This window comes from Procambarus clarkii, chromosome 64, assembly GCF_040958095.1.
Source record: "Procambarus clarkii isolate CNS0578487 chromosome 64, FALCON_Pclarkii_2.0, whole genome shotgun sequence".
Taxonomy (NCBI): Eukaryota; Metazoa; Arthropoda; class Malacostraca; order Decapoda; family Cambaridae; genus Procambarus; species Procambarus clarkii.
The window spans coordinates 6,870,719-6,887,833 of record NC_091213.1 but is presented as its reverse complement, the minus strand read 5'-3'; the positions used below and the strand labels follow the sequence as shown (position 1 = coordinate 6,887,833).

Below are 17,115 nucleotides of genomic sequence, written 5' to 3'. Positions count from 1 at the left end.
TGCCTGCAGTGTGGGGGTACGGCGAGGACACACATCTACAAGCCGACTGAAGACCTTGTTTATGGAACCTGACCAACGGAGGACCGAACGCCAGTACCGAGGTCCTCAACAACCCTCGCCAGTGGATAGGTCGGCTTCGTAGCAGAAAGAATTAAGGTAGATAAATTTCCCTCCCATTACCACTTGATCTAGGTGAGCTAGGATATCTTTCATGTCATGAACATTGTCTCTATTATTACTACTACCAGTGTGGTAGAGTTAGGCTAGGAACCAAGTTACTCATGTAGGCATGAGTTAATGTATGCACGTGGGTGCAGTTACTTTTGGGCAGCTGGAGGAAGTGGCTGGATTCAAGAGGCCAGGAGCGAGCTTTTGAATCGTCCAGCTGACTGTCGCTAGAGGCGGGAGAGGAGTGTTGCCGCCGTCTGACAGTTCCACGTATATTAATCACCACGTGGATCCAGTGTAGTTTTCTTCAGTAAACGTATCGATTTTAACATTGTGTTTGAGTGAGCCTCCCATCTCAGGACTATTTGAGTAAACCATTTATGTTGCACTGCATTGCATCCAAGATTGTATCCTTGGGCTGCGATAATGAGTAAGACCACTGAGAAGTGTTGCTGGAACACAAATATAAACACCCAGCTGGCGACCTTGAATGAAGAGGTAAGGATTTACCTGTACACTATATCTTCCCAGTGTCACGGCAGGCAAATCCAACCGAGAGTAACAGAGGTAAGGCTGGATTTCACCACTCACTAGGGATGCAGTTCAAGGTCAGCCCTTGGTAGACTGGGGGGGCCCAGGGCAAGCAGTGGCGCCCAGGTACAAGGGGGCGAAGGCCCATGGGAATAACCTTAACTACATAAGGAAGGAAAGGGGGTGAAACGGTGACACTAGCAATATCGACCTGGGTCTGCAGGGAATGTAGCAGAATCCGGAAACTTGTTGTCTTTGCATGTGATAGCAAGGAAGTGTAGTTTAGTAAATGGACAGTGAGAAGTGGGTAAACACATAACCAGGTAGCAACAGACTGTCTTGTGAAAGCCATCGATGAGGTCCTTGATAAGAAAATCGCCGACCTTAACCCTTAAAGTGCGCATCATGTCATATGACGTGCTGGACGTTGTTCCAGTCAACTGCGCATCACATCATATGATGTGTTGGAGTACTACGCAAGATTTAAACAGCCCGCGGATACACGGGGTTCACCACACCTTCATCAGGGCTCTTGTAAACAGATGCCATTTTTAAAAAAAATCGTGGGCCAAACTCCCGGGTGTTATTGGCCTCAGTATTGAGTGAGCAACCAAGCCTGACGCACGCAGCATGAGCTAACAGCACTGCTGTTCAGCTTGTGACCACAGCATCGTCTAAAAATGCCAAATTATACTTGTTCATGCTATTATGTAGCGATGATATTATTACAGAAGATCCCTGACTGTGATAAAACTGACCAGGGTTCTGATAATAGCAGGATTGTGGTGATATTTAGCGCTGTGCGCCATGGAAGGAGGTGTAATGCTGTGGGAGGGAGGGTGGTGGCGATGTCTTTTGACTGTGTGTGGCCACCTTTTATTGACTGCACTCACCATACCAGCTAAGTGGTTCGCTATGGTGATCACAAATGTAGATACTTATATATAACGTGCGTATAGAGGGTATAAACAGCAAGAGAAGGTTTGGAGCCGCCATTTTGGTGAGGGCGGTGGCGTCGTCTGCACGACGCCACCGTGCAGACGACGGTGTTGTTTACTGGTTGCCACGATGGTCTTTGGGCACCATACCAGTTTATTTGTACAAGTATGATGAATAAAACAGGTAGATATTTATATATAATGTGTGTATATAGCGTAATAACACCACACAGTATTGTTGGAGGACAAATATTAGTGCGTCTGGCCTTGAGGGCGGCCGCCGATCAGCTGACTGTGTGAGTAGCCACATCTCTGTGCCTTTACTCACCATACAAGCTTAGATGTACAGTTATGGTGAACAAAACATGTAGATACTTATATATAACGTCTGTATATAGTGAATTATAGCAAAAACATTATTGTGGGAGGAGAATGAGGGTGAGTCAGATGACTGGAGGGAGGGCGTGAGTGGCTGGCTGGTACACGGCGGTCACTCCTCATTACTTTTTGACTCATAATAGCTACTTAGTGGTTCGTTATAGTGAACAAAACATGCAAATACTTATATATAACCTGTGCTTATAGTGTAATAACCGACAAAGTATTTGTTCACAGATTGATGAACATAATTGAATCAACAATATGCACACCATATTTTTGAGTACACCAACGATTCACTCATTTTATTATATAAATATATCAAACTACACACTATTGAATAATATTACAGCAAAAAAAGTATGAAAAATCAATCAGAGACATTGAAATAATTTGGTAATTATCTCTTTGTGGCAACTCTGGCCTGACAGCTTGCGAGCAACAGACCGCCTGGGACGCACGCTGAGTCAGCGCCTATAATTTGCCAGACTTCCCCGCCCTGTAGCGGGCAATATATGCCACTTAGGATTTTTTTATTATTTTTCCCGTGATCAGTGAACACAAATTAACAGGTTAGAAAGAAAAAATAATTTTTTTTTTCAAAATGACATGCGCCTGTGGGGATGACAGGATATTAAACCCCGAGCATGTTAAGGGTTAAGAGGATAGATGGGAGGATTGAGGATATCGATGCTCATGATGCACTTTACCTTATCATCCCCATCCATAGAGATGCAGCCCCATCTCCAGTTATCAGACTCAATCTGATCTGCTACTGTCATTTAGCAGTGGAGAGATCTGGGAGTATCTTGCCAGTGTTCAGGGCAGTTTTCCCATAGAAATTCGTGGGAATTTCAGTAGACAGAGAGACTCGGTGTTTGGCGCCTTTTTATACGAATGCCATGCTTCGCCCTGAGCTGGTGTGAAGCCGCCCAAATGAGGTAGCGTACGAATCAAGCTGAGCAGCGCGAGACTTCTCCCAAACTACTCACAGCCTAGCCAGCCGCCCTGAGGGGGTGGCTACTCACAGCCTAGCCAGCCGCCCTGAGGGGGTGGCTACTCACAGCCTAGCCAGCCGCCCTGAGGGGGTGGCTACTCACAGCCTAGCCAGCCGCCCTGAGGGGGTGGCTACTCACAGCCTAGCCAGCCGCCCTGAGGGGGTGGCTACTCACAGCCTAGCCAGCCGCCCTGAGGGGGTGGCTACTCACAGCCTAGCCAGCCGCCCTGAGGGGGTGGCTACTCACAGCCTAGCCAGCCGCCCTGAGGGGGTGGCTACTCACAGCCTAGCCAGCCGCCCTGAGGGGGTGGCTACTCACAGCCTAGCCAGCCGCCCTGAGGGGGTGGCTACTCACAGCCTAGCCAGCCGCCCCTGAGGGGGTGGCTACCCACTACAAGAAGTGCAGCAGTGTGTGTATGCATGGTAGGATGTGTGTGAGAGACACTGGCCGTATAATTGAGTAATTACCCCTGTGCGTATTGATGATTAATATTTCTAAGCCTGAATTCGAGGTCAGGCGATCCACTCGCATTGTCTCTAGAGCACCTGCTAGGTGAAGGGAAGCGCGGAGTGCATGAGATTTTCACCCCTATTTACGTCTTGTCAGTCAAGAGAGGACTTGTACTGTTGTGTGCAGATGCATGTGTGTGTGGACGTATGTGTGTGTGTATAGTGGAATTGTGGTGTAGTGTGAGTAACGTCGCTGTCGGGAATAACAGCTGACAGCTCTGTCGAGTAACGTAAATTCACAGGAGTAATTATTGATCCATAGGATCGCTAATCACTTGCCCAAGTTGGCTGGGAGTGTGTTATCTTCTTAGTGTTCCACATTAACGTTTAAATAGCTGAGGTTACAGGCGAGGTCAGCAGGAACGATATATATATATTTATAGTATCACGAAGCCTAGTGTGTTATTACTATGGTTGCAGTAATTTGTCATTGCAACTGGGTTGCAAAGTGTTGGGCCATGTTCTAATTAAGTGCAATTAGAGCACCGTGTGTTTGTCATTGCAAAGGGCTTGCAAACTGTTGGGCTGTGATCGTTAATAGTGTTAATTGATCACCGCGTGTGGCATTATGGTAGTTCAGTAAATTGTTGGCCTGTGTTCTACTAGTATAGAACACCGAGTGTGTTATTTACTGGTGTTCTGCAGTAACTGTAAATTGCAACCGGATTGTAATAGTTTTAAATCACCGAGTGTTGTGATTTATTGTGTCGTGGGCGAACTCGTCATTGGGACGAGTACTTGGTGTTGTTATTCTGTATATTTGGTTGTCATCAAAGTCCAACATTCAGTGAACGTTGATTGGGAGGACAATTAATGTAACGTAACCAAGGAAACACCCATTGCTTATAGAGAAATTGTTCTTAAGACAATATGAGTAACGTAAGATACATTTGGGTTAATTATTTCCCAAGGAATAGCTGGTTTGGTCGGTCAGGGAGCCTAGCCAAGCAGCCACTTCAGGCGAAGTCAGACAGGTTGTAGGAATTCTGGGAGGGCTAAAGTCTTGCATTCAAGTACTGTCTGTTGCATATTATCTGTCAGTTAAACAGGTAATAAGGGTTCACGGAAGTCAAGGTAATTAACTCTGATCAGGGTTGATCGACTCGCACGAAGGCTACATTGTTTCATTAACGTAACATCGGTTATTAATATCTGTCAGTGGACAGGTAATTTGATTGACTTTACTCTCTTGGGAGAGTAAAGTCATTGTTAAAGTAACGTAGACATGGTGATTAGTCATCGGTCTGTGGGATTGTGAACTAGTCACCCGAGTTCATCGGGGTATGGAAGACCCAAGAGGGAATTCATGTCGATGTTATATTTGTTGAGCCAATGTGAAAGGCGACATATTTGTTTATTAATTAATTATTGATTTTCGGGATAGTAATCAATTGCTCGAGGGTAGTCAAGGGTGACTGCCGTTCTTTTAGCACTTTGGATATAGAAATTGTAGTAAACTATCGAGGGGTGATAGTAACCAATACCTTAACTCGTACTGGGATTAATGGGGATTACTTACTGAATGCTCGACGGGTAGTGTTTGTGTAATTCCGAGTTACTAGTGACAGTTGTACAGTTTGATTTGTCTGTGGTAGACAAGATTAAGTTAACGTAAGTGTTACTTTAATATTAACGTAATCAATTAGTCATTGATTGTTGATCGTCAGAGGGACAAAGTATTAACGTAAGAATTTAATCAAGGAGGGTTGCTGGAGTTGCTGGTAACCCCATTAGTCATTGTAAATGTCATGATAGGCTACTAGTTTGATTGCATTGCAACTGCCATTGCAGGGGAGGGCTGCAAGAAGCGTAAAATAACTGACAGGAGGTTGCAGGAGGCTTGTCTCCCAACCTACCTTGTTGTTGCATTAGTGATTATAGATTAGTATGTTTTGCTCGATTGATTTCTCTGTGAACACTCTGTATGTTCAAGTTAGTTCATTTAAGCAGCACAACGCAATTGCAGGAAGGAACTTGTAGTCAGACTCATGGCTGGTGTCTAACTTTCGTAAAGGTGTCATAGGAAGGATTTCGAGTAACGTCATTGATATTTTTCGTTGCTGTAGTTAGTACTCTGTTGAATAAACTGTGTTGTTATGTTGAACGCTGTCTTTTGTTACACCCCACACATTTTATTGATTTACACTTGTTCTACCATACTGCCTGAAATTATTATTGCTATTCATTTGACTGCCTCATGAGCGTAGAGCTGAATTCATAGCACCACACAACAAATAATACATTGTGAGAACCCGTGACCTACTCGTTACATTCACTCCAGCGAATGGCGAAGGTCGACTGCCTAAGTGGTAGGGATTTCATACTTTTGAGGTCTCGGCATTTGCTCGAGCCTAAACAATTGTTCTATGGTCTCTAGAGTGGGGAATGAGCTGCTTACTGCAGGTAGCGTGTTTGCTAAGCAGGTCCTTCCTCAGGAGGCCCATCTAGACTTTCAGTTTAAAGTTGACGGATGTAATACTATATCACGACAGAGAAAGAAAACATCTTGTTTCCAGAGTTGCAAGAAGGCAACTTGTTAATAAAAATAACCAGCATTGAATCTAATGAAATGCCTCTTTCTGCACTGAGCCCTGGTGGCTCCCGAAGTTATCTCGCTGAGATGGCTTTCAAAGCTATCTCTGAGAAGGATCCCAACTTTTCGTCACATCAGCCATGGAGTTCTATTTGGTCTACCGAGAACCACAGCCAGAATTCAACTCCCCAACAGAGGCAAAGAGAGAGCAGGCGATTCTCTGCCACCCCCACCAGGAAAGCATCCAGAAAGGCAGCAATTCAATACACACCACTGCCGAGTTCAAAAGAACGAAACCTCAATGTAAACAAATGATCAAATCTCTTAAAACTTGCACAAACTTGTTAACTTGGCAAACAGAAGGGGGGGCAGAGACCTAGGTCTTCCCCAGTCTCCCAAGCCAGTTCTGGAGAAGTGAAGAGCGCAAAAACTAATGAGCCTGGAAGGGAATCAAGGATCTACTGGGAATCAAGGATCTCAACATCCAGAAAGCGGTGCATCATTACATTTCAATGCTGGTGTTCTGGGGGGGGGGGGGGAAGAGCCCCTTGTGGCTCCCTGTAGTGAACAACCCACAGATAAGAAAGACCACTGGCTTACCAAAGAGGAGGAGAGACTACAGGTAATCAAGATTAAGACATATGGCCAAGAAAGATGACCCAAGATAACGCAGGTATGATGAGGCCCGGGAATATTAACTAAATACCAGGCCACCATGACTGCAAAACCCCCTTGCCAGAATATCAGCCCAGGACATTTTAGCAAAGACCCCTGCAAGAACAGCATACTTATGGACATCATCAGTCTACGAGGGTAGACTGCAAACTGGCTGGACTTAATGACACTGGACTTAATGACAACCTGAGAAACATAAGCCTTGGAACAGGAAACCAAGGAAGAAGGATCAACCCACAAAGACCCACTGAGTATCTATATGTATGTGAATATAGGAATACATGCTGCAGGTTAATCCAAATACTGTATTCTATTAAATACTAACAAGAAAACTTCTTATTTTCTCTTGTGCAACTAGGTGAAAATTTCATTATTTTTTGACAATTTTCGTAAGCATTGATAGTACTGTATAAGGCATAACAATTATAAGAGGGCTCTTCCTAACAAATATTTAAACAAGACTCTGTTTCCACTTCACTGTATGCATAGTAAGTATGGAGAATGATATGCTTTAGAGTTGTAAGATACATATTTCAAAAATTGCTGCCACATTCCATAATTTCAATTCCATCATTTTCAATACCAGTATATTCAACAATGTTATTCAATTCCAATACCATTATTTCCTTTTCTCAGAACATTTAGGTAATTCATGCCATCAAAAAATATTCAGATTTTCAGTAATACACTCAAAGTTATTTTGATATGCATGAGCCTACAGAAAACTTCAAAACTCAGTTTAAGTTGTCCTGAATAATGGGTTATAACATATTCATGTAATATACAAGATATAATTTCACAAATAATGAAAGTACTTATTTTTTTTTTTAATTAAAATGAATTACTTTTAACATTCAGCAGCAAGTGATCCTTGCAGAAGTGCATTTTCAATAAATACATTACAATGACGTATCTAAAATGTGATAAATTCAAGGTACTGTACTTTCTATGTAAGTGTTGTCCACATAATCAGAAATGCTAGGCTGGTTGCCTAGGACTGTGAGACTGACGACTGATGCTCCTTTTTCGTACAACATGTGGACACTCTTGGTTGTCATTATCCTGAGGCTTCCGACTTCTGCGTGTAGGTCGAGGAGGTTGCCGTGGAGGAGGAGGGGGTCAAATGACAACTGCCCCTGCCTCGGATCGACTCTCGGGCAGTGATGTACAGTCAAGCCATCGATTAGTATTGGGGTCATAATACTCAACATGTGCAATGGTTACCTGCAAAAAGGAGCAAAAAAATATTTGCAATACAGTATGAGTTTGGTATCAGTGGTGATACTGTGCAGGTCAAATGGTAACCTTAAACAAAGATTACAGTCTATAGCTTCAAAACATTTTGCATGATTGTATAATGCATGTGAGGTACAAACGTGTATGTATTGCCCACAATTTAAATAATTTTGTATACAGTATTAACCGTTCCACTGCGAGTCATACAGGAATATTTTTGGCATATCTGACCAAACTGCACAAGTCAAACAGGGATGATATAGAGTACTGTACTGTGTAAGATTTAAAAGTCCTGGAGGTATACAGGGCTCACATGGGCTTTCTCAGGCCATCAGTAAACAGATGCTTTTTTTAAGAAAAAATCATGGACACTTTCCTGGGTGTGAAGATATTAGTACTAAATAAACAACTAAGGGTGGTGTATGCAGTATGAGCTAACAGCACCACTGTTCAGCTTATGGTCATGGCACCAATTAAAAATTTGAAAGTATGTAAGTAACTGCTATTATTTTCTGATGACAGCATCATAGAAGCTCTAGGCTGTGATAAAGACTATGCACAATGTCCAGATATTAGTGAACACAGTCCCACAGAAATCACATTAACATGATATGCAGAATATCAATAAGAAAATCCACTAGGGCTATGAGGTGAACGCGAACCTACGACCCCGACATTGCCAGTCGCGTACTCTACTCTAATAATGTTACGGTGGTCTAGTGGTAGAGTACGCAACTGGCAATTCCAGGGTCGTAGGCTTGCATCCACCTCACAGCCCTAGTGGATTTTCTCAGTGAACACAATGTTGTTTATGATGATCACAGCATGATGCAGGCAGCCACAGCACTGAAATTGTTTGGTGAATCTACGCATCATGAAACTACCTCATGAGGGAAAATTCTGATAAGTAGTCAGTGGACTGTATAAAGAATTATTTGATTTGACTCTCACAAACCTCAGGTTAGTTTAATTTCATTTATGAATTAATATTCAGACCATCCAGCTGCTTGTTGAGCTTTGGCTCGGATTTGATTTAAACATTACGTTTATTACTCTGGTCAAACTAATTAAATATACTAGTAATCACTAGACTGCCTAAATTATAGTTAATAACTTATAAGTCGAGTGCTTAACTGGTAGACGGAGTAGGCCTCGACATTTGATCAACAATATGGCTGCTCCTCATCTACCTGGTAGGAGACACTTTGGGAATCGACTTGGGACGAGTTTAAGCACCTCAATGCGTGTTTGTTCGCCCCCTGTGCTTCCTTGCGAAATCGGCCAGGTGCAGCTTCATGTGCTTGTCCCTTCCCTTTCGGCATGAAGGTCGCTGCTCACTGAGGGTTTGCGTGCCCGTGGGCATTTGGCTTTGGCCTTGCGCTTCCTTTCCCTCCTGGAGCTGTCTTCGGACTAGCTCGAGGAGGATGTGGAGGAGCTGGGTTCCAGGCCAGTGCTCAGTGCGCATGCCTTAGAGGCTCGGGTGTCAGCTGCCTTGTTGAAGTTGTTTGCTCTGATTCTGAAGGAAGCAGTGTCTGTTCTTTACTTCTCACCTAGCTTGCCGACAGGTGGTACTTGTCCACTCTTTGGAATCCGCTTGGACCCTGGCTCTTTGATTTTTGTCCCTTTTTTGTCCATTGCTGTTTGCACTCTGAAGCGGTACATTTTCTGCAGGCGACTTCGTCTAGTTGCCGGCCTATGTCGGACCTGCTGGTTCTCCGGGAGGGGGTGGGGGCCGTGGTGGACCTGCCCAGAAGGGTTGTGCCAGGGTTCAGGGTTCTTTTGGTTGTCATAAGCCAGTGGTGCCAGATTCGGGGCCGGCCCCTCCTGTGGAGCGATCGCTCTGAGCGTCGGTCAGGCTCTCGTAAGGGTCGTTGGCCCTTTCCCGGTCAGTCCCATTCACGTGGAGATTGGGGGGGGGGGGGAGGCTCACGCTGATTGCTCTTGCCTGGTCCCATGATTCGTGGGCCTTTTGGGTCGTTTCCTCTGGCTTGCGGTGGTGTTGGATGGCTCCTCCTCCTTCCTTCGAGGATATCGGAGCTGGCGGGACAGGCCTCTTCCACTGTGCTCTGTCAGGTCATCCTGGAGTGGGTTCGCTTGGGCATGGTCGAAATGACGGCATCCCTTCAGGTGGGTTTCCCGCCTGTTTCCAGTTCCAAAATGAGACTGCGATCCTGCAGTTCATCCTGGACTTGTCCCATCTGAACCACTGGGTCTTTTGCCCCTCCTTTCAGATGACTTCTCTGTCCCAGGTCTGGCCCGGCTTTTGGAGCAAGGGTGCTGGATGGTGTCCCTGGACCTCTGGGATGCATATTGGCACTTCCCAATTCATCTGGGGTTCAGGGACTGGCTAGATTTTATTGTGAGGTGACAGGCTTACTGCTTTCGTTGCCTTCCATTCGTCCTGAATCTGGCACCTCGCGTGATTCATATGCCTTACCCGGGTCATGATGACCCGTTTGTGTCCCTTAGGGGTTTGGGTTTTGGCTTATCTCGATGACTGGCTGGTCTGGGCTTCCAGCCAGTCTGAGTGTCTGCTCGCCAGGGATTTGGATCATTCCCAGCTCGTCGGGTTCGGGTTCTTGGTGAACTGGAGGAAGTCCCATTTGGTTCGCTCTCAGGTTTGGACTTGAGTGGGTCTTGTCTGGGACTCTCAGACCGCTTCTTTAACTCTCCCTCTAGCTGCATTGCTGCGGCAGCAGTCCCGCCTTCAGCTGCTTTTGGAGGACACCTGGGTCATTCGTCAGTTGTTCAAGTTGCTGTGCAGGAGTCTGAACTTTGCCATGCTGGTCTACCCGTCAAGTCAGATCTGGCTTCAGCGGCAGTTCTGGTTCCTTCGGGGATGTGCTTTCCACCGCTCTCGCGATCTCTGGGTTCGAACCCCGGGGCCCTTGCTTTTGCTGCTGAGTCACCAGCTTCCTCTTTGGGTTGTTCGGAGTTCAGTGCCCTGGCGCCTACCCGAGCCCTCGCTCGATATGTTCACTGATGCCTCATCTCTCGGCTGAGGCTTTGTGACCAGTGCTCACCAGACCGGCCAGGGTCAGTGGGGTACATCCTTCCATCGGGCTTACAGCACGACGCAGGAGTTTGCAGCGGCGTGGCAATCGTTTCAGAGGGTTCGTGTCACTTGGGGATTAATGATCCGGCTCCATTCGGACTGCTCCCCTGTGGTTCATTGTCTGAACTGCATGGGTTCGATGCGGTCCTAGGCTCTTTGGGGGTGGTCTCTTCGGGTGACTGGTCTACTGAGTTCTTGGGGTTTGGCTCTCCTGGCAGTTCATATCCAGGGAGTGTCCAACGTCTTGGTGGATGACCTGAATGGACGGTCGACGTCAACTCGTTCCGTTGGTGTCAACCGGACTTTCGGGTGCCTAGGACGTTTGTGTCGGCCTGGTTAAGGCGTCTTCCAGTGAATGCAGCGTCCATTCCCGACTGTGAGGCTGTCAGGGTATATGCCTTTCAACTGGATTGGTCTAGGTCAGGCTTCCTGTACCTCTTGCCCCAGTTCGGTTGTTGCTCCAGTTCCTGGTACGCTTGGAGACTTACCAGGAGAGAATAGTTCTGTTGGTGCCTTGATTTCTGGCGCTGCTTGCTCCGACTCCGAACCCGAGGGTCTACCCGCGGCTCCACCTCTTTCAGCAGATCGGTCCTGTCCGGTACGTAGCTGGTTCGATCTTCTCCTCCAATCTTCGCGTCTGATCTTTTTGATGCGGGTTTATCACTAGTTGTATAGTGATCAGGTGGCTTCAGTGATGGTGTCCAACCTGCGAGTGGGACGATGGTGGGACAATCCCCCCCCCCCACCTCTCTCCAGTCAGTAATTTTTTTTTGCATTTGTTGATATTCAGCCTCTGAACTGAGGTTGGATAACTGGCACGAGGGGCCTGGGGCTCCCCCTTCCCCCTCTCAGGGAGGAAGGGGGGGAGTTGTGCAAACAGCAGCACAGCGGCTGTCTGACATCATGCTTGTTTGCTTGTTTTCTGATTGGGAAGTTCTGCTTGCCTATTCAGCTTTCGGTTTGCAATTTTTCACCAGCTGTAGTTTGTTTTGAGATTCCTACCTTTCTGGGTGCTTGACCTGGTAGATGACAGATATATACACATCTGCCCAGTATAGCTTCGGGGAGCCTCCGGGTCTCACCCAGAAAATGGCGTTTCATTACATTCAACGTTGGGTTTTTCCCCGTGAACAGGCGAACAACATTTTAAGAATATTAAAATTAAAAATTTGAATTAATTTTTGCCATCATGCCACAAGGTTGTTAGGGAATAATAGGCATCCAGCTCAAGGGATTATGTCCCTAATTACTTTCTTTAATGCAAGCTTGCATAATGTTAACTTGAATGATCTTCCCTAATTTCACTGTCCCATATATAAATACAGTACTAAAGAGTAAAGAAGGTACTTGGTACATAATGTTTAGCTCAAAATTGCAAACATTTATCTTCAGTGCTATACTTACTAGCACAGTATTCCTAACAATTAATATTCCAAAAATTACATTTTGTCTTAGGATTAATATCACAAGCAATATACCTGCATACACAATTTATTTTAATTTACCTGTGCTCTGTAGAAATCATTAACTTCACTTGTTTGGTCACCACCTATGACATACAAGAGAGAGTTTGTGGCAGCAACTGCTGGACTTGCTCTACCAACAGACATTGGTGGACACTCAAACCATTTGTCCTGTTGAGAAGAGTAAGTGGTGCTTAGTACTGTACATACAAAAAATGTGAAACTTAAAAACTATGATTACTTTTTCCACAATAAATACTAAGAAAACAATTAGGCTCAATGTCCACTCACAATCCTTAATATTATTTAAGTGAATACTAGCATTACTGATTTATCAGTCATGATCAAAATTAATTTGTTCATAATGTAAAGAAAACTATGCGGAGATTTCAAAACCTTTCAAATCTAAGCACGAAAATTTCTAAGTCTTGTTAGCCTACGAGTTAGATTGACTGAAAAGGAGAAAATACAATACAAAAAACACAGTATTGAATGTAATGAAATTCCTCTTTCTGGATGAGCCCGGTGGCTCCCTGAAGTTATCTCTCCGAGATTGCTGCATGCAAATGGGTCACATCAAACACAGAGTTCTGTTTAGCCTACCCTTGACCAGAGCCAAAACCTGACATCCTCCTCACAGAGGTACAGAGAGCAAGTAACAATTTACTACCACACTGGAAAAGCATCCAGAAAGTCACCTAAAAGCTTTACAAACAACTGGAGAGTTAACCAAGAAAAAGCCTCAAAACTATCAAACAACTCCATAAATGATTCACACAGAACAATAGAAACATTCAAAATTAGAGCAAAACTCATAATACTGAATGCCACACCACAAGGTGGCCCAGCTTACACGTGCAGCCATCCTCATTGATCAGATCTGGAACTGATGAACAGCCAACTGATGAGCCAACTAACCTGGTATGGAGGGAGGGAGACATGGAGCCACTAGAGCTCATCTAAGAAAACCATTTCACTATGTTTAATGCTAGGTTTCTGGGGGAGTCCCCTGTGGCTCCGTGAAGCTAACCACAGAGAACAAAAACGGAACTTACCAGGAAGGAGAAGCTGCATGCAATATGATGAGAAAGAGAATTCAGGCAATGAGACACAGACCAAAGCAACTCATAACTAACTGGGACCAGGAACATTACTTAAACACTGGGCCACAAAAAAACTCAGCCCCAAACATGAGCCCAAGACATGTTCGAGAAGATGCCAACCAAAACAGCATACTTGTGAACATCATGAGACCAAGTGCAGACAGCAGGCTGTCTAGATTTTATAACACTGCTGACGATCTGGGATATAACAGCCTTATAACAAGGGACCTGGGAAATGGTCAACCAACATGGCATCCACCGAAACAAAATTGGCGACCTGTAGGTAGCAGTGAAGAACTGTCATTGGACACAAGTGATACACCTCCAGCTGGACAAACCAAGCATCAATCAACAACATACCTCATTTGATAAATAGCAGATTCATTTTTACCAGAAAGTAAGGATTTAACAACTTATATGGGACTATATGACGTAACCCATAGGCATTACAATGCTGGGCAGGCAGATCACTGGTTGGCTGGCTGGCTGGCTGCCAGTGGTCATGCATGAAGGTGGATGAACATTCAGCCAGCCAGAGTGGACATGCGGAAAGTGGGGCAGGGGATGAACGTGTGAAACCCCAAAAAGATTGAGAATTAAGCGGAGCTCCACCGAGTCTCATTTCAGGAACAGGAAGAGACGAGACAACCCCAGAAAAAGTGTCATTTCAACCATACCAGGAGCCCTATACTCAACAAAGACCTGACAGATTTGAGGGGAAGAGGCCTACCCCAAAAGCCCTGACCCCCTGAAGGGAGAAGGAATGACCAACTTCACTAAAGGCCTCAAGATACAGCCCCAAAAACTCTCAAATAGTGGGAACAGGAGTTGGCAAACCAGATGAACTGCCCCACACAACCCTATCAAAGAGATGAACCACAAAAAAGGGCCAGTACGAACCACAAACAGCAGTATCTAGGGGAGCAAGAGTGCCACCAATGAGCAGAGGAGGAATCAGCCACATGAAGCATCTACAGTACGACCAAGAATCCGGCTCCAATGAGGGTCAACCCTGACCAGCAGTAAGAGAAACTCTGGCCCCACCATACCACATCTAGGAAAGAGGAAGAGAACCCTGCCTACACAACAAATGAAGAGAGAGGATGGCATGAAGCCACTGTCGAGGAAAAAACTAATCCACAACATTCTCAGGAACAAGAAGTGAAAAGGAAGAAGCGGACAGAAAATCATTGTCCTACATGAAAAAGTTCAAGTGTGTGAACATTTTAAAGAAAATGATCAAGAAAAACAAATCCCAAAATTATTATTAATGTAATGAAAGTCAATAAAAAACTTTTCCAAATACAAAACTCATGAATTATAATATTTTATTTCATTGTTTTGCATTACCAAAATATATTTGAGCATAATAACAATTACACTGTTCATACAGCTTTACAGGTATTGAATGATCTCACCTGTTCAAATGAGTATCTTTCCACCGATGTGAGTACATTATGCCTATTGGTGCCGCCAACTACATACAAGAAGCCGTCTAAAACAGCAACCCCCATCTGACTGCGTGGAGTTAGCATTGGTGCCAGATTCTGCCACTCTCCAGTCACTGGGTTATAGCAGAGAAGGTCATGCAAGTGTCGCTGGCTGTGTGTACAACCACCGACGATGTAAATAAGTCCTTGATGTTCTACTACGCCCATACTGAAAAGAAAAACAAGAACTCTAAAGATGGAGTTTAACTACTTAACTGCGCCAACCAAGTATTCTCGGTCAGCAGGAAACTGCATCAACCACGAAAACTCTTTTTGATTTTTCCGTACCCATTCTAAATGTGTGCAAGGTTGGTTGTGTACGAAATGGACTCTTAAGACCTCCAGTGAGAGGCAGCCATCTTGGAAAAAATACCCATAATGCCCTAGGGCTGCTGGCTGGGTTAGTACTGAATGAGCAACCATGGGTGGCACACGCGCCTCTGGCTCCCAAACACCTGTCCGACACGGTATTGAAAGATAACACTCTGTCGGTGAAATTCAAACCTTATTGTTTGAAGAACATAAGGGTCATAATATTGGTGAAGCTAGGTGCAGTAAGGACTTAACACAAAGGTCGGATGCAAGTGATAGAGCACCTATGAGGATGATACAGCGAGCGCATCCAGTTGTAGCTCTGAGCGTCACCCTTGAAATCCTATGCTATCTTCAGTTTATTTAGATGATACATAGATGAATCATTTTCTGCGTTCAGTGATGATGCATCTGATATAAGTAGCATAGATGAACAGTGTTAGCGGCTTCCATGGTGGTGTTTTCCATAGATATTTTCAAGAATACCTGAATCTCTTCCTGACTGACAGACACTCTTTGAGGCAAGCTGAATCTCTTCCTATGAGGGACCATACAAAGTGATCTTTTCAAGATCTTACAAATTTATCTTTTCCTATAATCTTTTCAATATTACTTTATGCTTTACAAGCTTGGCTACATACAACCTACAAGTACTAAAGCCAAGGGTGTACGTGAGTGCGTTATTTGCAAGCACACAGAATGAAGAAACGGGAAGCGAAAATTTATCTGTACCTGGTGCAACGAGAGCGAAGTCGCGCTGTGTACCATGGGGCTACTTCGTTGATTATTACTCACCTCCATAGTACTGAGTGTGTAATGCAGTGTGTTATTGTGTAAATAGTGTGTGAAACTGTTCATAGTGTAATTTTTGTGGATTTTTAACAAGTAACATTGCGACAATAAACATTTATTGTGGACACATTACTGACACGTGTATAACAGTTCCATGGAACATTATGAACGTTCTACTGTATACATATTGTAAAGGACACGTATATGCATCATATACGATAAAAAATACAAATAAAACCGCATTGGAAATACATTGAACAAATAATTGAAAATATATTTTTGGCAACACCCGGTGCTTGAATGGCCCGTGCGACCGTGTCTGGGCGTGTCATGCACGGGCGACCAGGCCCTGATGAGATCACAGTGCACCTTGTCCACGTCCCCACAAAGTAAGTGGAATTTGGTATTTATTTTTACTTAGACATGTTCAAGGAGGGAATTTATCATTTCATGAAGATAAAAGATCTATGGGGGGGGAACACTTTATTTCATGCACACGGGGAATTTCACAATAAACTCGGCGCAGCACGGTGGTCAAGCATGTACTTAAACTTCATTTAGTGTTATAATGTGAATGCAATATAGAAATTTGTATACTCAACTTTTACAGAATAAATCAAGCCTATACATTTAGTATACAACTTTCAGCCTTCATTACTTGTAATGATCCTTAATAATTTACAATCATCATTTAAAGCAAATAAAGTGTACTGTATAAGCCAATACTGAAAAAATGCTGAAATAATGTTTATATTTAAAGATGCAAAACATCCAAGAAGTAAGAGAGGCATAACATATAACCAATGGTAAGAGCAGTACGATATTCTTTAATAACAAATTTGAATATTTTATTTTATTTTATATACCAGGAGAGGCATAACTGAATTCAAGTACAGTATACAGTAAAATAAGTTTGAATAAAAATCCAGGATTG

The 17,115-nt window shown here is 44.2% G+C and overlaps 1 protein-coding gene across 1 annotated transcript in view; it reads right to left on the bottom strand.

Annotated features, from left to right (window-relative positions):
• Positions 1-6,879: 6,879 nt before the first annotated feature.
• The window catches only part of LOC123768915 (actin-binding protein IPP), a 37,332-nt gene continuing 27,096 nt past the window's right edge, over positions 6,880-17,115 (bottom strand). The window contains exons 7-9 of the mRNA XM_045759726.2: positions 15,006-15,246; positions 12,527-12,655; positions 6,880-7,954 (exon numbers count right to left, since the gene is read on the bottom strand). Coding sequence (XP_045615682.1) covers positions 7,850-7,954; positions 12,527-12,655; positions 15,006-15,246 — 475 coding nt within the window. The 3' untranslated portion in view covers positions 6,880-7,849. The remainder of the gene's footprint in view (positions 7,955-12,526; positions 12,656-15,005; positions 15,247-17,115) is intronic.